Source organism: Astyanax mexicanus, chromosome 25, assembly GCF_023375975.1.
Source record: "Astyanax mexicanus isolate ESR-SI-001 chromosome 25, AstMex3_surface, whole genome shotgun sequence".
NCBI classification, from domain to species: Eukaryota; Metazoa; Chordata; class Actinopteri; order Characiformes; family Acestrorhamphidae; genus Astyanax; species Astyanax mexicanus.
In genome coordinates, this window is record NC_064432.1 from 23,088,442 (window position 1) to 23,112,770 (window position 24,329).

General features: G+C 38.6%; 3 protein-coding genes and 3 non-coding genes across 7 annotated transcripts; 2 read left to right on the top strand and 4 right to left on the bottom strand.

Annotated features, from left to right (window-relative positions):
- Positions 1–1,239: 1,239 nt before the first annotated feature.
- On the bottom strand, positions 1,240–6,268 carry dnaja1 (DnaJ heat shock protein family (Hsp40) member A1). The gene is made up of 9 exons (XM_049472409.1): positions 6,129–6,268; positions 5,333–5,486; positions 4,975–5,161; positions 3,657–3,761; positions 3,343–3,570; positions 3,058–3,172; positions 2,775–2,890; positions 2,201–2,301; positions 1,240–2,003 (listed from the first exon to the last, which is right to left on the bottom strand). The coding sequence occupies exons 2-9, from the start codon at positions 5,462–5,464 to the stop codon at positions 1,776–1,778; spliced, it is 1,212 nt and encodes a 403-aa protein (XP_049328366.1). The 5' UTR covers positions 5,465–5,486; positions 6,129–6,268; the 3' UTR covers positions 1,240–1,775.
- Positions 4,792–4,883, bottom strand: trnar-ucu (transfer RNA arginine (anticodon UCU)). The gene is given in 2 exon segments: positions 4,792–4,827; positions 4,847–4,883. It is a non-coding gene; the product is annotated as a tRNA-Arg (tRNA).
- A 1,397-nt stretch (positions 6,269–7,665) lies between the features above and the next one.
- On the bottom strand, positions 7,666–7,757 carry trnar-ucu (transfer RNA arginine (anticodon UCU)). The gene is given in 2 exon segments: positions 7,666–7,701; positions 7,721–7,757. It is a non-coding gene; the product is annotated as a tRNA-Arg (tRNA).
- A 622-nt stretch (positions 7,758–8,379) lies between these two features.
- trnak-uuu (transfer RNA lysine (anticodon UUU)) lies at positions 8,380–8,452 on the top strand. The gene has a single exon. It is a non-coding gene; the product is annotated as a tRNA-Lys (tRNA).
- Positions 8,453–10,471: 2,019 nt separating this feature from the next.
- Positions 10,472–19,348, bottom strand: patl1 (PAT1 homolog 1, processing body mRNA decay factor). Of its 2 annotated transcripts, XM_007237569.4 has the most exons (18): positions 19,231–19,348; positions 17,177–17,285; positions 16,492–16,877; positions 16,265–16,345; positions 15,921–16,121; positions 15,557–15,658; positions 15,329–15,412; positions 14,906–15,117; positions 14,619–14,772; positions 14,069–14,186; positions 13,886–13,983; positions 13,698–13,757; positions 13,467–13,612; positions 12,824–12,983; positions 12,190–12,315; positions 11,623–11,714; positions 11,377–11,526; positions 10,472–10,854 (listed from the first exon to the last, which is right to left on the bottom strand). In XM_007237569.4, the coding sequence occupies exons 1-18, from the start codon at positions 19,243–19,245 to the stop codon at positions 10,833–10,835; spliced, it is 2,316 nt and encodes a 771-aa protein (XP_007237631.1). In that variant the 5' UTR covers positions 19,246–19,348; the 3' UTR covers positions 10,472–10,832. The 2 variants fall into 2 exon arrangements, with proteins under 2 accessions (XP_007237631.1, XP_049328365.1); XM_049472408.1 differs by lacking the exon at positions 15,557–15,658.
- Positions 19,349–21,497: 2,149 nt separating this feature from the next.
- Positions 21,498–23,254, top strand: LOC111190631 (CD209 antigen-like protein C). Its single transcript, XM_049472388.1, has 3 exons — positions 21,498–21,944; positions 22,892–23,034; positions 23,150–23,254. The coding sequence occupies exons 1-3, from the start codon at positions 21,593–21,595 to the stop codon at positions 23,252–23,254; spliced, it is 600 nt and encodes a 199-aa protein (XP_049328345.1). The 5' UTR covers positions 21,498–21,592.
- The last annotated feature ends 1,075 nt before the right edge of the window (positions 23,255–24,329 follow it).

The following is a 24,329-nucleotide window of genomic DNA, read 5'->3' on the forward strand; positions in this document are numbered from 1 at the left end:
CACAACTCCAACCAGTCATCACTAGGGTTGCAGCGGTAACCGGTTTCACGGTATACCATGGTATTAAAATGCACGGTTATCATACCGTGTGTATTTGCTTATTACCGGTAAAACGCATGCCAGCGGACAAACTCACCCGCGCATGCGCAACTCTGCTCCGCTTCAGCTTCTCAGCATACAGCGGTGAGAACAGCAGAAAGTGCATCAGACTAAACAAATCTCCATCCGCCTAAAAAAAGGCTAAACTAAAATCAGCAGTGTGGGACTATTTCGGATACCCACCGAACGCACCCGAGGATGGTTATCCGATTTGTGATCAATGTGGAGTCACAGCTAAAGGTGAACATACGTTCATACCTATTCTCCCATCTCCGAGAACACCACCCCGCTGTGCAGCGCAAAGTATGTGTTTACTTTATAATTTTAATCTGAACCTAAATAAAACCTCTTTGTAGTCATGCACAACCCATGCGGTAAGCGCCCGCAAAAGCGCTGAGTTATCCGAAATTTGGGCACGCAGGTACAGGCGTGAAGTGCGTGCTACGATGGATTCACGTGTCCGTGTAAAGGTCCTGGCCGGACTGGATGTGAAAGACGCCATTCATTTACATGCGTTCATTTTCTAATTCTGACGTGCCTGTTTTTCATATGTTAAAACCAGACTCGGTGTGAAAGCCTTAAAATAGAAATCTCTATTGTGAGGATCATGTCAGAAATAAATCCCCTCTTTCTGCAGTATCTGGTTATATACCAACTTGGCAGTAAAACGGACGTTTATAACAGTTGTTGATCAGACACTGACCCAGGCTCAGTTTATCAGATAATAAATAATTTAAACTTAAATAATTGTACTGAATATTTTAAATACAGGATCTTTACTTCTTAGAGTACATGTAATGTGTATAACGTGTGTGTGTATGTGTGTATATATATTATATATATTTACATATATATATATATATGTATATATATTATATATATTTACATATATATATATATGTATATATATATATTTTATATACACTCTTAATGCCCTTAAGAGTAGTGCAAAAACCTGGTTTCCTTCACCTGGTGTACACCTTTTTTTTTTTTTTAAGGAGACATTAAAATTATAATTGTTCCAGGTTTCTACAATAAATAGTTAATTGAACAAAAAACCTTTGTTGTAATTTCTTTAAGGGTGATACCGTGATAACCGTGATACCGCGGTATTTTCTGAGACGGTTATCATACCGTGAAAATCTCATACCGTTGCAACCCTAGTCATCACAGTATCATTAGGGAAAAAGTACAGTGGCACGCTGTAGAGCACACAGTGCCCACAAAAGCAGCAAAAACAGAACCTGCCTTCAGTTTTTGAAGCTTGTGTCGTCACTGGCAGATTCATTGTGTTTGTGCTTTCACTTTTGGCAGCTGATGTGGGACGTTCCACAGATATCTGAACACAGTAACATTTCAGAAACTGCATCCCACACAAAACTAGCAGATCGTCTGAACAAGTTTCTCACATAAAGGCTCTGGACTGTAGATTTTTGTACTTTCGTGCACAGTAGTGAATCGAAACCAAATAAGATGACATCAGTCACAAACAGAAAGAGGTCCCATAAACAGGCAAATCAGGAGAATTGTTTTAGAAATGCCATCTGCTCTAACCCCCTAGTAGCCCCAATCTCTCTTTTAAAACTCAACCATGAACTATAAACCATGAACCATGAGTGCATTTACGGGGGGAAACAGAAGGCAGGGGAGGCATGGCATTATAAGCAATAAAAGTCCTACGAGGTCTGACACTGAACCCCTCCACCTGGGTGAAAGTCCTCTTCCTCCTCTATGTAGTGGTGTTGGCGCCGTCGATGGGAGAGATCACAGTCCTCGAGGTCAGCGTAAATGTAGAGGTCATCTTCCATGCTGTCGGACTCGCTTTTCTCCCGCGTGTCAGGGAAATACTGCTCCAGCTGCTTCAGTTTGTCTACAGGGAGGAAGTTTGCCTCAGGGAAGACAACCTGGGGGGTGGATCGGGGTACCATCAGTTAATCAGTGTATTTTCATAATATTCTAATGTGCTGTCTTTGCATTGTAATAAACTTTTTTTTTATTGTTTTCCTACTAATTATAACGCTATAAAACATAATTATATTAATTATCACAACAAGACATCACACAGCTAATAATCTATAAAATAAGCAGAGGCTGCACTCACATTAAAGTGGATGATAAGTCTGCCTTTCTCGAATGGCCGACGGTATATAGGCATCCCCTCGTTCAGTACACACTTCTTATCGCCGGGTCTAATTAATTCGCCTGCTCGAGAGAAAGAAGGAGAAAGCGTGAATAGAATATGCAAGAGTGTCTGAATAGAATGTGCAAATATATCACCACAGAAAACTAAAAATTTGGTAAAACACTGACACTAGAATCAGCCAAACTGTTCATCTGTATTTGTCTATATTATTTATATTTTAAGGAAAATAAAGCCTGCATAATTGTGCGATTAGGATTTATTTATTGTCTAACTATAAACAATGCTATAAGTGCAGAAGCTTTTTTGGCTTCGTTCACATTACCAGCCTGAAATTAGGCAGCTATTTACAGTCATTTTAAATCTCTAAGAATAGACAAAAAGATCAAAAACATATTTTAATTCCCTGATAAATCTAATAAAAAAAACTCTTGAATAGTTTGTAACAATCAAGTAAGTAAAGCAAAATAAAAAAACATTTTTCTGTTGATTCTGTCTAGATATCTCACATTACTGCAGATACAATAATGGTTACCTGGATGTGATCTAATAAGGAGAACTCTGTTGTCCAGTGCATTGACAGGTTTCTCAAAGCCACACAATGACTCTACAAGCTGAAGATCCATGGTCATGATCAGGTCCTCATCGTGTCTGTGTAGAAGTGTGACATATGTTAGAGTAATATTACAATGTATTAAACAAAGATCACAAAATAACATGTCAAAAATCTGTAGGCCTTTTAACTGTCTATTGCACTTATATGAGCATGTCCGTCACTATATCAAAACATGCCTTAGATGGTTTTCTCGTGAGCTTACCTCGTGAACACAGGATGTTCCCTCTGATTTAAGACAATAATGATATCTCCAGGTTCTAATCCAGGCTCCTGGTCCCCTTCCCCGTGGAAAACAATCTTCTGTTCATCTTTCATGCCTGTCAAACATAATTTAGTTTTTTTTATTATTATTATTAGTACATATGCCATACTTGGAACTGCAGTTCAGTTCACTAGGAGTGGAAGTCTACAGTCTACAATCTTACAGGTTTTGTTATGCACTTTATGCTTTTCTAAGCCAGACAAGCCCCAGTCCACACCTCCTTACCTTTATCAATGTGCACTTCCAGAATCTTTTTCTGTCGCAGGATTTTGCGTCCAGCGCAAGCTTTACAGCGGTCACGGTGGCTCAGGCGTTGACCTTGGCCGTGGCAGCCACCACAGATGGTGGAGATCTGTTGGACCATGCCAGGAACCAACTGATGTAGCCTAACCTGCACCCCAGTGCCCCTGCATGACGGACACACTTCCATGGCTCCTTTGCAACCCCCACGTCCTAAACAGTACAGCATGTGTTAATAACTAAGTACCTGAAACACTTAGAGCTTACCACATTAATCCATGTATAATGATTTTTTTTACCTTCACATTTTTCACAGATGACATTTTTCTGTACAGCCAGTTTTTTGGTGGCTCCATTGTAAAGCTCCTCCAAAGACACTGTCAGCTGGTGAACTACATTCTTCACTGTGAAATTAAAATCACATGATGTAATTTACAATTTACTCCAGTGCTTCCAATAATAGAGACTCCAAGATCTGTACTGACCCCTGTAGGTCAAAACCACAAATGACAACAAACCCTTTCCTATGCCTTATCAAAGGATTTGGTTTTTATTTTGAATATTTTGTTTTACTCTATTAATTTGTATCGAGTACAACATAACTAACTTGCAGTAATAAATATTATAAAGTCTATGCAAGACTGAAATGCTACCAGAAATAAAATACAAAATAAAAATAAAAATTAGATGTTTACATTTGAATTGTACCATTTATATATTTTTGTTTACTTTTATTGTTTATTGTTACAATTTTAGAGGTCGGTTGTAGTCCTAAGTAATTTATTTAATCTACTGTATTTCTAACCTGTTTGTCCAATTAAGGCTAACCCAAGATAATTGTATATTTTCTACATTAAATAAATGCTTAATTTCTACAAAAATGTAATAAAAAGTATATTTTTCTCCATAGATAATATCAGTAGTTCAATTACAATAAATGCTAACAATATGTTGCACAATCAAGATGAGCCCCAGCCCTACAGATCATGGTCTACTTATGGTAATTTGCAGTAATTCACAAAAAAAAGTTAATGAATATAAAAATATTAGTCATTTAGTATTTAGTTATTTTTTCTTATTTGAAACCATAATTGTCTACGTCAAACTTACTAAAACCATATGGGTGTGATAAAAACTACATTAAAATACAGTCTGTAAACACATTTAATTTCTTAAATTCCCATTACACTTAATTACACTAACTATGCACAGCTAGGTTTAAGGTTTTAGGCTACTAAAATGATAAATATTTTTTTCCTGTATGTTTAACATTTCTACATGGCCTAAATCTACCCATTACAGGTGAATAAGAAAAATAAATGAAAAAGACACCTATTTCAACGTTTTGATTTATATGTGCTAATTTTAGTTAACACACAACCATCCAACATGATTTTACACAAGGCATCAAATTTATCATAAGTCGCATAACAACGACTCTGGTGGGACTCGAACCCACAACCTTTGAATCACATCTCAAGTGCTTGACTAGAAGTCCAATGCGCTATCCATTGCGCCACAGAGCCACCTACTGAGCCCTGCTAGTAAACACAACCCTGAAATCCACCAAGACACCCGACCCTTTAGCACACTTGTGCTAGTGAACTTTATAAGTACCTTTCCTCTCTCGCTGCATGCGGCTCCCTCCACCAAAGAACAAGTTAAAAATGTCAAGCGGGGAGCCAAAGCCCCCCCCTCCACTTCCATTGCCTCCTTCTTTAATGGCCTTCTCTCCTCCTCGATCATACACTTCTCTCTTTTTTGCATCTGAGAGCACTTCATAGGCCTGGGAAATCTGTTTAAACTGCAGCGAGAAAAGGAGACACATGCTTTGGTCATTTCACAAGGACAGAAAAGTTTATTACAGCCTTATGACTATGGTATTTCTGCTTAAATCTAAATAACAAAAATGCATTTACAAGTACAAAACTGAAAGTGCATTTCGCTAAAACAATGACAACTGACAGCCACTCACCTTCTCCCCTTCTGTTGGATTTTTATCTGGGTGGTATTTCAAGGCCAGCTTGCGATAGGCTTTTTTCAGTTCATCAGGGCTTGCATTGGGTTTTACACCCAGCAGGTCATAAAAACCTGTTTCCTTCACCATGTTGACCACCAAACAGTTCAAACTGTGGAAAGAAAACCATAAAGAGCTGGGAAAGATAACTAAAATAAGCTTTTTATTAGCAGCGTAGCTAACTAACTTTTTATTTTGACAGGAAAGTCTATAAATTACAAATAGCTCTCTATATATTTGGGAGACCGTGTTCATCTATATTGACCTAAGTTTAAAAGCTTGCTAGCTAACTTATCAAAGAATTAAGGTTAGAAACATCAGCAACCTAGCTAGCTAACCTAGCTATAACTTACATCTAGCTCACTTCATTAGCTCGCTAAGTCTCCGCCTATACAGATGACAACTGAAGTTAACTACCAAATTAACCTGTCTACTTTACCTAACTAGCTAAGCTAGCTAGCCAATTAAGCTCACTACCCGAACTATTGTCACATGATTCCTGTAGTAGATTATGTAGCAAGGTAGCTAGCTAGCTACCCTTTCACGGCGTTGAGACATTAGCCGGCTAGTCATCTACCTATGTAACATAACAGGGCTATGCTAGTTAGCTTAGCCAGGTTGCTAGCTAGCTAGCTACCGCTCTGTAAGAAGATTATGAAAATAAGCACGTGTTCATTTACTTTTACTTTCCCCAACATGACAGAGTCATTATTTCAATATTATTTAGCAAAAATGTAATGGATAAATGTCTTACAGTGAGCGGCAGTGCTGGCCAGGCTCTTCTCTTCGACCTGTGTGTGTAAGGTTGCTCCTCTTCAGCCAGACGAAGGAACTTCTAGAAGCTTCCAGGGAGCCTCTGCTCCCTGGAAAGATGTTCAGCTCCTACTAAGCATGCGTAGTGCAGGCTTCAAGCATTTTTTTATTTTTATTACGAGCTAAAGTTTTCCACTATAATAATAATAATAATAATAATAATAATAATAATAATAATAATAATAATAATAATTAATATAATATCACATTTCTAAAAAAACTGCTGTTCGTTTGAGTAAGTAGGTAAATAACTAAATAAAAAAGTAATTAATAATTTATTTATAGATCACTCTTTTTAAAGCAAAGTGCCGTACACATGTTATTCAATAGCAGGGTCATTCTAGTACAGTTTAGAATCGATGGTACCAATGCCACCGTATTGAGAAACAAATTAAGGACGTTAGCTACTTAGTTTTCACCAGCATCCACCTACTCCACCGTTCACAAACCTGAGTGACCCTGTGTCCATTAACCCCTGGATCTGCAGCCTTATCTAAAGAGACAAAAATAATTACCAAAAGCTAAACTAAACAAATACGTTTTCAGTTTTGAGACTGAGAATGTGTGAGACTGATAATATCCCGAACATATTCAGGGATATTATTCCAGAGTTGGGGAGCTTTGAAAGAGAATGTTTTTTTGCATTAGCCTTAGCCTTTCGACTATGCCGCCGAGACGCTACCCATTCGCCCCGCTGTGAGGGCGGAATCGAGGGGGTACTAGCTCTCTAACTCTCACCTTGTTTCAGTTGAAATTAGAAATTTACACAAACAAACTGCAGTAGCAAACAGCTAATCCAGCAAACCTGAGGAAAAAGTCTATAAAAGTAGACTGAGAGTGGATTAATAAGTGTGTAGAGCAAAAAGGAAGCAGAGTAAAAGAGAGTAAACAAGAAGAAAACAGAAAAATGTATAAGCTAAAGAGTAGAGCAAGCTAACAGCAGCACACCAGCAACATAACCTGATATTGTTTTCACATTTTCACTCGTATGGGAATCTCCCTGTTTTTATATTTTCTGTACTTTGATACAATTAGTACTTTGATACAATTAGCTAGCAGTTGGACAATAATCCCAAAATAATCCTATTATCTCCTTCACTTAATACTTAAAAGTCCTTACAATAAGTAATACAACTGTAATATGTAATGTAAAATGGTTTTTGGTGGTTTAATTTATATAATTCGTATAATATTAATAGTATATCACCATTAGTAATATAATAATATAATATCTGATATTTATTAACGCTCTATTACACGAGCTTTTTTTTATGTTACTGCAATGTCAGGTTTTTGTTTGTAAACAATTTAAACAGGCAAATGCTGTATACACATTTTTATACATTTATATATTCATGCACATATACACATTTTATTTCATAAAGTTATTTCAATTTTAACCATTAACAAAAATATTTATTTTACTTTTGTTCACTGTAACACAAAAAAAAGTTGAGGCTTAACAAAATCAAAAAGTGCGACTCCGGTGGGACTCGAACCCACAACCTTTGAATCACATCTCAAGTGCTTGACTAGAAGTCCAATGCGCTATCCATTGCGCCACGGAGCCACCTGTTGCTCAGGGGGAAGAACTGCGCCTATGAAATAAACCCACGTGCGAACTAGCTAAAACAACGGTGTTATTTTCAGTAGAGGAAATATATATTATAAAAACAGCACAACGGTTGGGGTTGAAAATGGCATGGCTGTATTACCAAAACACACATTTCTCATGTTTTTAACTTGAATAGGTCATTCAATTGATACACAGGTTATTGTACGATATGTTTTCGGGAGCTTGAGTTTGTAAATTCTTACAGTCTTGGAAGAGACTGTGTTGTTTTTGTTCAGTAATAACAATCAAATTATGCAAGTCTGTTTTTTCTAGTTTTTCAAGTTAATTGCAATTCCTGGAGTTAAAAAATATAACCTATAACGTTATATACACTGCCATCCACGAACGAAGCCCTGCATCAGCAGTTTTAAGGTGGACTGAAAAATTCCAACGCGTCGCAAAACGTGACCGCTTGCGTTTCTGGTTTTAAGAAAAACTCATCGTTGTTAAGTTGTTGGGTTGTAGTAATACGGTTCGAAAATAGTAATATACTGTATGTATGTATACACTTCTTTGTGAAAAGCACTCTCTGTTTTCATTGTTTTTCACTGTATTAAGCCCAGTACATAGCCCTGAAGCCCGGATAGCTCAGTCGGTAGAGCATCAGACTTTTAATCTGAGGGTCCAGGGTTCAAGTCCCTGTTCGGGCGCAAAGTTTTTGCCACAATTTTCAACTCACTGTTCATTTACATAATATATTTATATAACATTAGCATATTTTTGGTAAAATACTGTAAAATAAAATAGATATGACTGCACTATATAAAATATAAGACAAGAGAACATCCTTTTTTAAAAATACAAAGCCATCATAATGCTTTAGCTTGTCTTTACGACTGCACTTCAGGATACTTTAAAAGTTCATGTCTTAAATTAGACTAGAACATTACTCAAATAAGGCTAGTCACTGTATAGCACCTTTACCTCTTCACAACACAACTGATGCTCTTAAACACATTCGAATAAATAACTCTTGATGACGCACAGCTGTTAACTGAAAGCCTGAATTCCAGGTGACTTTACCTAATAAAGCTGACTGAGAAAATCCAGCCAAGATGTGCTGAGCTGTCATCTAAGCAAGAGGTGTTACTTTAAATAACCTAAAATAATAATAATAATAATAATAATAATAAAAACATTCTTACCCTTACTCTTGTGTTGATCTTCATAGTCTTGGTGGCTTTAGTATTAATCTTAATCATCAATGCAAAAAAAAGCACTGAATTTAACAGCATGTGTCCAAACACACTTTTTTTTTCTTCTTGGTATTAATTGCAGTTGTTAATGTTAACAGCACTAGTTTTTATTGTTTTAGCATCGTCTCGGAGATGCAAACTTTTATGATGCATTACACAAAAGAAAAGTTCACACTGTGCTCAATTTCTAACACACACATACATACCAGGTAATATTACTGCAAGCACATAGAATTACTGATTGTCTGGTGACTTCTGATGAAATCTGTTTATGTATTCCTTTTTATTTCATAATAGATTGCAGTACAAAATATACTATGCCATGTCATTTTTCTGAATATTGCGATTCACTGGAATTTGGCAGTAACCCAATCAATGGGTTTACATGCTCCTGGGTAATCGGCTAATTACATAACTCAGGAACTCATCAGATGCCTATTTTGCATCCGGTCAATAATTTCACAAAAGCACGTGTTGTAAAGTTCAAACTTCCTGACACTTCTTTTTGTAGCCATGTATTTGTTTCATGATCTTAATAGAACAAAATGCTGCAGCTCTTGCAGTTTTCTTAATATTGTTGCAAAGAAGGAAGATTTTACTGCAGAAACCTTGGGCATAACTCTTAACCCTCACTGCTGCCTGTAGCAATGGATGCACATGTGCTTGTGAGTGTTCATGTTCACAATTATTTATGGGTTTAAATGCAGGGGCCAAATTCGATCTGTGTAGCTTAAGCATGGACACTGGTTTGATTGTTGTGGTACATGTTCCTCTTTAATGATCAGAAATCTAATCATGATTAGATGAGTGTAGGAAACATTTTAATTCAAACTAATCTAAACCCACAGTGCAAGACCACACAGTTCTGTGGAGGGGTAAAATAAATAAATACATAAATAAAAGGCTAGAGTGAAAACAGCCTCAGATGTTAAATAAGGAACTGAAGGGTGTTGACCCTATGCAGCCACTTTTTATCTTTATTATATAGATTAATCATTAAGGAGTATACCTGATCAACAACTCTTACCTTCTTTACCACCACACCTTTCTCCACCCAGTTTTGCTCTTCTTCTTTAGTAAACTTCATCATCAATAGCCTGTTCACCACCATCTTTCATACTGCTCTCTTCTTAATATATAAAACCCTCACCTCATTTGAGTCCTGCTCCTCATCTTCATTAATGCTCCTGCCTTTCAGTATCTCTCTTCTCCCTCAGTAACTGTAATCTTCATTTGCTTTCATACCCTTCGCTCCACCACTCTACATATCTACAAAAACATCTGCTTTCACTACATTTTGATTTCAACTATACAAATGTCCAGAGTTAATTATAAAACTGATATCCATTGAGTAAAACTTTATCATAATTTCCTATTAAAACAAATTGTGCGCTACCTGCCTGCTTAATTCCTGGGTTCTGTTTTTCTTCTGACTATCCTAGCAGATAGAAAACAAAATCATCAGATCATCAGTTTTATACAATAGAAATACTTTTAATTTCATGTTTTATCACAGGCATCAGTGTTAACAAGATATTTAAAAATGCAGATTAATTCCTCTCAGTTTCAACCTCCATCTAACACTTACACACACACACGTACACACACGCATGCACGCACGCACGCACACACACTCTGACAGACATACCTAACTTAGAACCAGGAGGGGAAAAAGAAAGTGACAGTTTTCTGCTGGATTAAAATCATTATCAGCCCTAAACATTACTTCTCCAACACACAAACAAATGTTTGTGCACACATATGCACATACACACCCACACAGACATTAACAGTCAGACTCTCTTCAACAGCGACACGATGTGTGAAGTAACTTCTACCTGGACAAGGCAGTAATCCTAGAAGGAGAAAAAAAAAGGGAAAACAAGAGCTGTTAAGACAAAATTTGAACTGAAAAGTCAGATCTCTGTGTGAATGGCATTCAATAGCATTTGAATCCGTTTCACGTCTGAAAAAAATATATATTTTTGGGATACTTTCACCTGCTGTGTGAATGCAGGCAAAGAGAACAGGTAAAGGAGGAATGACAAGAGATTTTAGTCTTTCCAATAAAATTTTGGCAATTTCACAATCATTTGTCAGTGCATGGCTGCATGAAACTGTATTGAATCATTGTACCCAGGTCTTTGAAGAAAGCCTGAGTATTAGCAATTTTAAATTCCATTCTAACCATTCATGTGTTTTGCAAATTCCTCGTCCACTATACAAGGTTCATACACTTAACAAATACATTTCCATGATTTTTCCATGACTTTTCTAAGCCTTCAAAAGCTTTTAAAGAGTAAAAAAAAAACTGTATAGCTCACACTGGCAGCTTCTTTTTTTTTTGCTTTGAGTGTTTTGTTTGAGAGAAAACTCACTGTAGCTTCTCCTGCAACAGCTCTAGTCTCTGCCTGTCCACATAACGGGAAAAGAGGGAGAGAAGATTGGGAGGAGTAAAAAGAGGAGGCGAGAGGGATGAGGAGGGGACCTTCAAAAGCTCCCTCGTCACTGAGAATACCAACTCTGTCCTGGGTTGAGAAGACAAAAATAAACAAGTGTGAAACTTGGTATACTGGAAAGAGACACAATCAGCTTAATAAATGCCCAAATACTGAAGTACATACCATCGATTGTCATCCATGAGTTGACAGTTGGGATCAGAGCTCTGCATTCTCTCACCCTCACTCAGAATCAGATAAAGCAGCGTCACACCAAACTGAGATGAAGGGGAAAAATGTGTTAAAGTACAAAAATACACATGCAGAATGAAATTCAGAATGAAAATCAGATGAAAGATGTAATTTGTGAAATAGTGTAAGTAATGCAATACACATTTCAATGTGCACATCTGTATATCTGCTTATTCATGCAATTACCTAACCAAACAGCAATTAAACACAAACTACATGCAGGCGTGAGCATCAACCAACAATCAGAATGCACAAAATCATGATCTGTGATTAAGCATGGCACAACTGTTGCCCTCAGCACACCTAGTTTAACAGTGTTTTTCACAACATACATTTTGCAGTGGCAAATAGTTGTCGCTGCTTCTGAATTTATAGAAAAAGTTATAAAATCACAGACAATATTTTGCAGAGGGCTTAATTTCAACACAAACAAAGGTGGGACCATATAGGAGCCTTACCATGAATCTAGTCTAATCATATACTGATTAAGTAGGCAGCTACCTTATTTTGCAGCACTCGTGGAAATTGCCCCTCACTTCCCTGCAGTTCTTGTAATAGGTCAGTGAGAGCTGAGCTGGACATGGACTGGATTACAACTGCAACCGGCTCCACCAGCCAGCAAAGGACCTGCACAAAAGAAAACATATCAAAAACCATGCAACACACACAGTTGCCTGATCTGCAAAAATGTTTTCTATTCTGCAATTTTACAAATCTGTTTGGAGAGGGCATTATAAATGTGTGGAACAATAGAATTAATTCAATCCCTATTTGCCACCTGTTCTACTTTAAACTTGTGTATTTGTTTAATGACATTCTTGCACATAGTACATTGAAAAAAGCAGCCTCTGGTTTTACATCCCTGTGAAGGTTTTTAGAGACATTTTTTGTGGTTTGTCTACAGAAAGTCCACAGTATTTTGCCTCAGATGTTTATTTAACACTATAAGACGCAAATCATTCTGAAAACTTTCAACGAGGGCTTTAGCAGCAAAATTCTGCAACCTCAGTGGCTCAACAACTCAACCTTTCAACGATTCCCAATATTCTGACTAGAAGTACATTCAGGGACCCATGGGAACCCGTAAAAAAGGACCCTACAACAGGCAAGAAAAACCACCTGAGGTAAGAGCTACCTGATCTTGCTTGTCCTTCTTGGCTAGAGCTGGAAGGTTGCGGGCAACGGCCATGACGACGGCAGCAGCTTGTGGCGGAGGGAGCAAGGGCATGAGCCTGGAGACAAGGCGCTTCCCCTTTCGTACAGACATGATCATCAAACACTGCTCATCACTCACTCTGTGTACAGACAGAAGCAAAAAAGATTAAAAAGATTAAAATAAGCAATTTTTGAAGGGTTTTTAAAAGCACTTTTTGGGCTAACCACTACCCAATAAAACTGATACTTTACAATAGACTACTGTTGAACCAAGCGCATCCTGCATGCAGTACCAAGTTGGAGAGACTTAAACATTTATATTATTAAAGAAGTGTTTTCACTGTTGCACAAACTGATGGACTGCAAAAATGAATCATAGTGTATTTCAAAATGTTAGCTAAATAGTATCTAGCTAGCAAGCGGGCAATTTGCTCCAATGGTTGTATGTATTTCAGGCCCGTCACAATAATTACATTATAGACTTATCAAACAATAAATTAACGAACATGAATGAGATGTTATATTGTGTATTTCTGGGACATCACTCAATCTCTCAAACAATCAATCAATCAATCAATACACAAACAAACAAAACTCATATCCCAATTCATATCCCTTCTCACCGGTCATCCCACTCTTTCTCTCGGAGTGAATTGTAGAGCTGTAGTGTGTGTGTCTTGTGCTGCTCCAGCATAGTTTCTCTCTGCTCCTCAGGGGTCTGCAGAAACTTCTTCTCAAAGTCCTGCACCTCCAGCAACAGACTGTACATCTGCATTGGTCACATACATAATCATAAGCCTCATTATACTGAAATTTAGCATTATTTATACAACCTTTGTGCCTCAATGCCTTACCTTTTCCACAGTGTAAAGGATCTGCCTTCTTTTGTTCCACACCTGTTTTTCTCTCTTCTCCTGTAAAGGCAAATCAAACCAATCAAGGAGCAGCAAATTATGATTACATAAAGAGATGCCCAAACCTTGTTCTATTGCTCTGCGTGTGGTACACAAAAGCATCTGCTTCAAATAAAAGAAGAGCTAACCTCATCATCAGTACGCGTTGTTACCACAGCGTCGATCATCTTCCTGGGGTTGTTTACACTGGAGACAGTTAGTTTACCCAGAGAACCAGCAAACTGGACTGAAAGACATGCATATACACAGCATTACAGGCACAACAGGAACAGAACTAGTTAAGCTTGCTGTATGCTGTCAGGTGTGCTTACCTGGCCGGTAGGTGTGCTCTAGCTTGGCCACCTGTGGGGTGATGAGTTTGGTGGTGTGCTCCTTCCTGCTGCTGTCTCTGTCCCGCTCCTGACGCTTTTCCATCTTCTCATAATAATTCTGTCATAAGAGTTCAAAACATAACATTTTTGTTCATGCCACATGAAAGCTAAATGAGATTTGAAGGCTATGTTGCTGGTAATGAGCCATGTGTAGGGTTGGGCAATGACAAGTTTTGATTATACTGATATATTGCCCATCCCTAGCCATGTGACAAGAGTGAATAAAACTAGTGACTTTCGATCAGTGAAAAGTATCATAGATTTGACAGTTAGGCTTAATAATTTTGTAATTGGAACAATGTTTGAGAGCAATATAACATGTAAATTAATAGTAAAATAACATACTAACAAAAGGACGCGTTGGCTTAAATTTTAGCGCTGGCCCATTTTTTCCCCGACCAATCAAAACAAGCCTTAATGTATATATATTTGTATATAGTGCAACATTTTAACAGTAAAGTCTATGTGCTACAGAAACACGTATGCAAACCTGATAGTAGTAGTCGTCCAGGTAAGGGTCAGTGCTCTGGAGCTGCATCATTTGAATGCGGGCTACCCAGTCCTTCTCCTTCTGAGTCATTAGATTACTATAGGGGTCCCTACTTCTCCTGTCCATTCCTCCCACTCTACCTCCACCTCGATCGCTGAAAGGTAGCAGGAGAGACACCACACAAAATAAAACAATTTTCCTACAGTGTACTTTGTACAGAATAAAATAAAAGTAGTCAGCAGCACAAACACAAACAGGACATACCGATAAACCTACACAACACTCACCCTCTGCTCTGCATCCTCTGGGTAAGCATCCTGCGGTGCTGGGGATGGAGGTGCGTGGTGTTGTGCCGGATGGGTGCATGGTTAGGAGGCGGAGCGTGAGGTGGATGGGGGCCCACTCTAGGAGGAGGCTGCCCAAAAAATGGTCTGAAGCCCCCACCCCCACCAGGCATCATTGGAGGAGCTGGACCAGGACCCCTTTGAAAAGGACCAACCTAGGAGAGAACAGAGAGGAAGAAGTGATCAGTAAAATGAAAATTCCCTAATGTGTGTCTACAGCCATTAATGGCCAGTTTCTGACTACAGAACAATTCTTGGCTGGACATTTTAAAGTGCCACCAGAGACCAGATTTCAAATATCTGCAGATACAGAGTACAGATATCAGCTCTAACTTATTATATCTTCACAAAAATGTCATCACTTACCTGAGAGTTGAGCAACTGGGCCCTCTGTATTTGAGACAGGACTGGACCTACACCTGGAAATGGAGGGCGGCACAGTGGAGAGTTCTGTGTGTGGAGAAGAAAAATAAATGGCACCCATAATATGTAACTGGTTTGTCACCTAGTCAGAATCCAAGACACTACTTGCTTACAAACACAAAAGCAGAGAAAGGGGGGAAAGGGCTAACTTGGGGCTGTATAGGCACTCACAGCAATGTTGAGGAGGGTGTTGGGGGAGAGGCGCTCAGGGAAGGGATGGGGATAACGGTGCTGCACTGGAGCTCTCACATGCACAGCTGTGGGATGGTGGATCTGGGAAAAGAGAACAAACACTCTACAAATCTAGACTTAACTCTAATAAGAATGGATGAGGGAAGAATTTCTAATGAGGACTGATTTTGTACATACTCAGGTCATAAACATCTTGTTTTTTTAAACATATTTAAGTATTTAGTAAAGCAAAACTATGTGCATAAAATACAGTATAACACACTCTTATTCAGCTTAAAAAAAAAAAAAAAAAAAAAAGCTACATTCTGGGAATCAATTATCAACTAAAAAACAGACAACATACCTGCTGATTCAGAGCATGGCCCATGGGTTGTTTTGGTGGCGTTCCAATAGGTACTGCCCTTACAGGTGGACTTCCAATTACAGGGGAGGAGGAACGAGGAGGTGGTACTCTTTCCGATAAGTCCCGACCCTCCTCCCTGCCAACTTGAGGTGTTCTTTTGGGAAGTCCCACTTCTTTGATGATGGACATCAATGGAGAGTCCTACAAATGACCAACCAAAGCAAAATCAGTACTGCCAGCAATGACATTGGAAAAAAAATATTAAAAAGACCAAAACCATGTCTACACACTGCCAGCTTGGGCTTTCAAATGTTTGTTTACAGAGCCTTAAGTGATCTTTTTACCTCCATGTGAGTGACAAGTCCAGGAGCGACACTAACAGGACCAAAACCCATACTGTTTTCCCAAATACTGTGAGAATTTATCTGTTAAGAGGGAAATAAAGTTAATAATGAATAATTAGGCCAATAAAATTATACAAATCTTTTTATAATATTTATAAGTCACAAACATTTGGCCAAACATTTCTGTGCATCGCTAATATCAAACCACAAAAACTTAATTCTCTCACCTGCTGAAGCGGCCCTGCCCCTCTGTGCAGCAGATGCTGCTGTTGCTGGTAGCTAAGCAACGAACTGGGCATGGCACCCAATGCTGGAGGCAGTGCCTGATTCGAAGGTGCAGATGTGAGGCTGGGCCTATCGGGCTCAGCAGCACCCACTCCAGCAATGGCAGGATCGGAGCCAAGGATGAGGCGAGTCAGCGACTCTGCTAGATCACCTCCAGGCTTGTCCCCTAAGCCAGGAGGAGGAACCGAGGAAGACAAGGATATTGGAAATGAGGAGGGGAGTGCTGCACTCTTGGCAGGAGGAGGGGCAGAGGCAGATGAGGAGTCACCTGTTCCCAACAGCCCATCCAGCTCTGCCAGCCGGGCATGCTCCTCCTGCCAGTCATCATCTGTGGGGAAAAATGAAACTGAGATTACTTGAAGTTTGCGATACCAGTTGAGATCTGAGCAACAGCTAGGCTGCAGCATGCATGATGTTCATAAACTTTTTAGGGTTGGGACAGAAATAGTAAAAGGCATGTGTAATATAAAAGGTATGTTGTCATGCAATAAAAGACTACATACTGTATTATTTAGAGGCTCTCATGTTTTAGCGATCTTAAGCCTAATTTAATTTTTTACTCCAATTCGGAATGATAAATCTGACATGTCAATTTCTTTAGAACAGGAAATAACACTGCACGCTTACCAATTGCCCCGGCGCCAAAAGTGTCATCATTAAACTGGTCGATTTCATCTTCCTCCTCTACCAGCCCCCCTTCCTCCTCCTCCTCCAGAGTACAGTCATCATCAAAGGACTAGAGCCAATCAAAAACAAAGAGAGAAGGAGCTATTAAAAAGCTGAAGAACAGGATTTAAAGCAAACAGAAAATGTAGACAAAACAGCCAAGGAGTGACTGGGTTATAGACAAAGTGTGTCAAAGCAGCCAAGCAGAGGGGTCTGCATACTGGGCAGCTTTTCTAGGTCAGGCCCACTGTATCAAATTTCCATGCTGGTTCCCAGACTGGAGCAGCAGAACCAATACTATCTAACCTACCAACTGCTGCAACTGTGTTCACAGAACCTAGGTAAAGATATTTACAATTAAAAAGCAGTAGCAGTATTATAACAATTATAGGGTGACCATGTTTTGTTTTTTTACAATAGAGGACACTGGGACATAAGTGTCCCTAGAGTGGGGATGATGCTGTTGCTGGGGGAAGGATTTGGAAAACGCAGCCATGTTAAACAAACATTAATACATAAACATTTATTCATTTACCAACCAAAACTGTTTTTTAGCCTACACAGCCTAATAAACTGTACCTATAACTTTACCTGTAACTTTACCTTGTCAGTCTCACAAATAAAAAAAAAAAAGATCTTTATCTTGCCAAGATGAAAACACTAACTAATTCATGGACGCATCTCACACTTGGTACCTACATGTGCACACATCTTCATGATCAATACATACCGCGAAAAAAACGGTCAATAACAGTAGTATGGGGTCATGAGCGTATTATGGTGGATTATTATTACACACAAACACGCACTGAATGTAGTGTTATAATATAACTTTTTATGCATGCAAACTATGAAGAATATATGGACTTATTTAGTAAACAAACGAGAACAAGTTTTATATTTCAGATTCTTCAAATATCATGCTTAGATGACATCTTGGCATTTTCTCAGTCATCTTTATGAGGCAGTCAATCTGTAAAAGCTTTGCTCCTCGTCAAGAGTTAATTACTTGGAATACTTGGAATTACTTGTCTCTTAATGTATTTGAAAGCATCAGTTGTAAAGTTCTGAAGAGGTAGAGTGGTATACAGTAAATATCCCTACTTAAGTAAAGGTCTAATTGAATTAATTTAGGAAATGAAGGTAAGTCAAGACGAACTTTGAAGGTATCCTCAAGTGCAATCGCAAAGACCGTCAAAAACAGTCATTGTCTTTCATCAGGACCACCTCAGAAAATAAAGAAAAAAAGGGTTCCACTGTTTGGTATAGTATTTTGCATTTAGTCCACTAAGAGTCATCTAACTTACATAAATCTATGATTATTTAGCTATTTATCTAGTTATAGTCATAACGCATTTGGACCTTTAGGTTAAAATGCGGTCAATAGTCTAGCTAGCTTAAATGATTTGAGGGATTTTTTAAAAATGCTCCAGTCATATATCTCTCTTTCTCTCTGCTTAAAAAAAGAAAAATAAATGTGCCAGCTAGCTAACAAGACTTATTTTAGGTTCTACACTCCCCAATTTGAGTTTATATAAGGGTGGCTAGTATCTATAAGGGCATGGAGCATTTTTTCCACAGGCGTGTTCAGTCCAATAGGCTGCATTAGCTAAGCTAAGCTATCTGTCTGGGAGCTACTGGGACTCCTGCTCAGCTAGTTAACCTAGCTAGGCTAGCTAGCTAACATTAGTCAACAAACAAGCTAGCTAGCTATACGAGCTGGATAACTGTATTTTATATATTTGGTTGAACTACGAAAGCCTTATTTTACCATTATAACATATTTTGAGCCTCGGTCTCCCTACTCCGTCCTCCAGAGTTCGCCCCACTAACATTAGGCCGCACTCGGGAAACTCAGCTAGCCGCTAGCGTTAGCCGGTTAGCTCTCCTCCTCGATAAACAGCGACCTAATTAAACCGACAGGACGAACCCAGACGTCCACACGCCATTTATCTGCTCCGTTTACCCAAAAAACACAGAGAGAAAAACAATAAACGCGCTAAAGGCGAGATTACCTGGAATCGGAACATGTATGATCCGTCTGAAGCGTTAGCTTTTCCCAAAAAACACCGCTGCGCGAGACATCACGCGCGCAGAACTGACTCCTTGTGAACGCGCCTCTCGCTCTCTCTGACCGCTCGGGAGCGCGCCTCAGGTTGAGCGGATGGTGTGATTTATAGCAGAAGCGCCTGTCTGTATAAAATACAGAGAGAATAATGTAATAACAGTGATTTAAATTCTAGTAATTAAAGCATAGTATACTACATTACTTTCTTTATTGTCCTACAAAAAAGAGAGCCATAAACGTAAATAAACATAAATCTTTACATTACATTACATTGCATATATCTACTCTGAAAAAAAAATATTTAATCAGTTTCTTTGATTTTGCTATTTATAGGTTTATGTTTGAGTAAAATAAACATTGTTGTTTTATTCTATAAACTACAGACAACATTTCTCCCAAATTCCAAACAAAAACATTGTCATTTAGAGCATCTATTTGCAGAAAATGGAAAATGGCTGAAATAACAAAAATATGCAGAGCTTTCAGACCTCAAATAATGCAAAGAAAACAAGTTCATATTCATAAAGTTTTAAAAGTTCAGAAATCAATATTTGATGAAATAACTCTGGTTTTTAATCACAGTTTTCATGCATCTTGGCATGTTCTCCTCCACCAGTCTTACACACTGCTTTCTTAATATGTATAATGCACACTGAAGTGAAAAGAATTATGGATTACTACAGGAAAGGTTGTGATCACACTCCCTTGATTTCGCTAAAGGAAATGAAAAGATTACATTTTATAACATAGAAAAAGGCAAAAAAGGAAAAGCCACATGCTGTAAAGCATCAACTACATTTTGATGTTTTTTTATGACTAATATCGATGGAGATCATTTTATCACTTAATTTTATTTTTGCAAAATAAACTTTATTTTATGCCTTTCCTTTCATTTTGTCAGTAAGAGGAATAGGCAACACTCAGAAGCACATGACCGGACCACTATAGTCCGACTATCAGACAATCGGTAGTTTCATTTCTGTATCCAGCGATCATCAGGAGCATGGAGGAGATTAAGAATGAAGGAGATGTGGAAATCTATGTAAATGTGGAGCAGGATAGTGTGAGAATCAGTCACAGTGAAGTCTATGAGAACTTCTGTGGGAAAACAGCAACACCAGAACCAGGTAAAGCAGAATTCACAGAAACACCAGGAGTGAATATATTCTTAATAATAGGAGTGTGTGTTAGTGTATGCAGGCATAGTACTGTACATATGTAGTACTGTATTTAAATACTAAAGACTTATTGCTTGTTACATTTAGACTTAAAAATACTTATTAACAACCTCAATGAGCAGGAGAGGATCTCCATTCTCCTGCCAGTAAGTTCAAGCTCTCATGCTTCTAAGTTTGTTTTTGTTGAAGCCTATGTTAATAAATTTATTAACACATTTGTTAATTAGTTTAAAAATTCACTATTCATTTTTAAACACATGATTATGTTATAATATATACTAAAAACGTTTAAAAAATTCAATGGCTCTACATTATTGTTATGAATCACACTTCCCTTTTTAAGTAACGAATGGAGCCTTAAGCAAAAGGGCTGCTTCATTCTTAACGATGCTAAAATGCTGGACATGCCAAAAGTCACGGTATCCTGCCACATGATGGCACATGGAAGCTGATTAACCCTGTATTAACTTGTGTGTGATATGTGTGGGTTCTCCTGTGTTGAATGTGGACAGGGGGCAGCTGCCCCCCCGGTGCCCTCATGTGTCTTGGCCAGACAGAGCCAACCTTTATGCCACAGCTCGCATTGATGTGCCATCCTGGATGAGCTGCACTACCTGAGCAACTTCTGTGGGTTGTAGAAACCGCCTCATGCTACCTCTAGGGGTGAGAGAACTGATAAAATGCAAAAGTGAGCAAAACATCAGCCAGAAAGGATGAGAACAGAGAAAAGGTCTGTGGTCTCCGCCTGCAGAACCACTGCTTTATTGGGGTTGTCTTGCTAATTGCCTCTCATTAATACCTTTTGTTTGTTCCATTTGCACTACAGCAGGGGAAATTGATTTAGGATCAGTGTTGATTCCTAACTGGACAGGTTGATTTCACAGAATGTAATATACTTGGAGTTACGTTGTGTTGTTTAAGTGTTCCCCTTATATTTCTGAGCAGTGTATTTTGGGGGTGTACCAGGAACTTGGTATGTTATATTGCCTTAGTAAGTTCTCTTAACACTGAATTTGAGTACAGCAGGTGCATTGTAGTTTTAGGTGATGTAATAGTCTCCCCCCATTACCAACCTCTCCAACAGCACTTAGCTAAATCTAAACCCAGAAAAGCAGTAGTGGAAGTGTGAGCATGTTTTTTATTGGAACTCTTGCAGGTTGTGAAGCTGCGTCTGAGGGCAGGCAGGTGCGCTCTGGTAATGCAGCTGCAGTGGGTCTGGGGCTGCTGTGTTTTATCCTGCTGGCTGTAATCGTGGGTCTGAGTATCAAACACAATGCAGAAATACAGCAGATCCAGAACAGCTATACCAACATCACACTGGAGAGAGACCAGCTACAGACCAGCTACACCAACATCACACTGGAGAGAGACCAGTTACAAACCAGCTACACCAACATCACACTGGAGAGAGACCAGTTACAAACCAGCTATGACAATCTGACCTTAGAAAGAGATGGACTTCAAAGCAGGCTTGCTAACATTGGTGAGTTTATTCTTAAAAATATATGATTAACTCATAAAATTGGAATATTTTTTTCACATTGCTGAGACTAAGCTTTAATCTAGTTTGAGACACCAACACCATGTTTAACATTACTCTTAAAGATGTTCCTCTGGAAAAGAATCTTTGATTCTTTAATATCTAAGCATTTTCAGATTTGTAGTCTTTTTTAAATGAATAGTTTGGCACAATTACCATGATAGTTTACAGTATATTTAACCATTTGCAATCAATCAGACAAAGTGTATTTGGTATCTGACGTTTCTATGCTTCTGTATAAACGTACATTCTAAATATTATGACATTTTACTTTTTTTTCTACACCAATTATCTATGTTGTGAGCTTCACTGGTTATATGGTAGCACTGTTGTAGTTCCATAATTAAAGACTGTAGTCCTGTATCTGTTTCTCTGCATATGTTTTTATCCTTCTTTCACCCTGTTCTTTAATGATAAGGACCCACAGAAGAGAAAACCTCCACTGAACAGGTATGATTTGGGTGGTGTGTTGTTCTGATGGAGTTCAGTTGAAGCAGTGCTGCTGGAGTTTTTAAACACTGTATTCACTCACTGTCCCCCACTATATTAGACTCCCCTACCTTCAGCTGCTCCACCTTGTTAGTTTAAGGCCACAGAAAGAGGCTCTGAATCTGTTGCTGCATAGTTTGTGTTGGTCTTCCTTTAGCCCTTCATCAGTGCTTACAGGACACTGCCCACAGGACGCTGCTGCCTAAATATTTCTGGTTGGTGGACAGTTCTCATCAAGTATTGAGATGTTTAAAAACTGTTGGGATTAAAAACTCCAGCAGCACTGCTGTGCTGAGAATAATGACCCACCACCCAAATAATACCTGCTCTCTACCACACTGTATGTATGGAATGATGTAATGTTGAAATTACTTTTTAATTGTACAACTGCATTCCTTCAGACATATTCTGTCCTCCTGGCTGGAAAAAGTTCATGTCCAGCTGTTACTACATTTCTATCAACATGCAAACCTGGGATCAGAGCAGGATGGATTGCAGAGGAAAAGGAGCGGATCTGGTGATCATAAACAGCGAAGAGGAACAGGTAAGAACAGTCTATTTCTCATGTGATGCTTTTCCTGTGTTGTAGCTGTGTGTGTGTGTGTGTGTGTGTGTGTGTGTGTGTGTATAAGAGGCTAAAAGTTTTTTTTTCTCATTAGACTTTTGTTTCTGGACTGGCGAGAAACTTCTGGATTGGTCTGACAGACCAGTACCACCAGGGCCAGTGGAAATGGGTGGACGGCTCATCACTGACATCCCAGTAAGCAAAATATCACATTACATCCAAAAGCCAACAGAGGGCATCCGGGTAAATCAACCAAGAAAACTACTTTTTTGGCCAATGCACAAGTTTATAATAAAACAGTAAAACAGTAACTTGGCTCCGCCCACTGCACTGGAAAAACAGTAGTACTGGAGCCATTTAGTAACTGGAATGTAACAGCTAATTTTTACTAATTTATAAAATATATTTTTTTAATCATGTTCTTACTGTTTAGTGCTGGTTAACAGTGATGTCAGTAACGCGTTACTCTAATCTGACCCTTTTTTTCAGTAACGAGTAATCTAACGCGTTACTATTTCCAATCCAGTAATCAGATTAAAGTTACTTATTTAAGTCACTGTGCGTTACTCTCTCTCTCTCTCTCCACCTCATCTCCTCCACACACACACACACCGCTCCCTTACCCATTCCCCCTCCGCTCTTCCCCAATCACACGCGTCTCGCTTTCTCCCCTGTCTCTTTCTCTTGCGCCCGGCGTGTCTTTAGTTTCCGCCCGTTTTCGTTTTTCGCCAGTTCTCTTTATTAAAGCGTTTTTTTTTTGCGGCCGCGTCCCAATTCACTAGCCAGGGCAGCGGTCTGATTGGCAGAGGAGAGCATCTAAAGATTTTACACCACACGTGATTGGAAGTTCACTGCGCGTATACCGTAAAGACAAGAAAAGTTCCGGTGCTTTAAATGAACACTGTCAGAATTAAATCCTTCTCAGTAGTTGGGTCCGGTATGGGTCCGTATTGGACAACTTCTGGGTCCGGACCCAGACCGCAGTCTGCAAATATGTGATCCCTGGTCTAGACCATATACACGGTTCTGTTTTATAAAACCACTCCTTGCTGCCCTGCAGAGAACAACAGGTTCAATGTTCAGTTTTAGTGTTAAATATGTCAGGTCAAGAAAGACTTTCTTTATTTTATATATTTTTTTATAAAAACAAGTATTTATGTTTAGTAAAATCAAGAAAGACCATATTTTATTTTTTATAAAAAAATATATTTATGTTATTTTTTTTATTTTTATAAAAAAAAACGTATTTTTTTAGGAAATAGTTCAACTTAACA

What these genes read in the sequence shown, in the direction of transcription:
- dnaja1 (XM_049472409.1), bottom strand. Translation starts at nt 5,464, where the DNA reads ATGGTGAAGGAAACAGGTTTTTATGACCTGCTGGGTGTAAAACCCAAT. An exon ending in ATCCAACAGAAGGGGAGAAG is followed by an intron (nt 5,162 to 5,332) that starts GTGAGTGGCTGT and finishes TTCTCGCTGCAG; the next exon opens with TTTAAACAGATTTCCCAGGC. An exon ending in GAACATCCTGTGTTCACGAG is followed by an intron (nt 2,891 to 3,057) that starts GTAAGCTCACGA and finishes ACTTCTACACAG; the next exon opens with ACACGATGAGGACCTGATCA.
- patl1 (XM_007237569.4), bottom strand. An exon ending in CAGAGGATGCAGAGCAGAGG is followed by an intron (nt 14,773 to 14,905) that starts GTGAGTGTTGTG and finishes GCTACCTTTCAG; the next exon opens with CGATCGAGGTGGAGGTAGAG. An exon ending in CTCATGGATGACAATCGATG is followed by an intron (nt 11,527 to 11,622) that starts GTATGTACTTCA and finishes TTCTCAACCCAG; the next exon opens with GACAGAGTTGGTATTCTCAG.
- LOC111190631 (XM_049472388.1), top strand. Translation starts at nt 21,593, where the DNA reads ATGTTTTTTATTGGAACTCTTGCAGGTTGTGAAGCTGCGTCTGAGGGC. An exon ending in AAGCAGGCTTGCTAACATTG is followed by an intron (nt 21,945 to 22,891) that starts GTGAGTTTATTC and finishes GCATTCCTTCAG; the next exon opens with ACATATTCTGTCCTCCTGGC. An exon ending in TAAACAGCGAAGAGGAACAG is followed by an intron (nt 23,035 to 23,149) that starts GTAAGAACAGTC and finishes TTTTCTCATTAG; the next exon opens with ACTTTTGTTTCTGGACTGGC.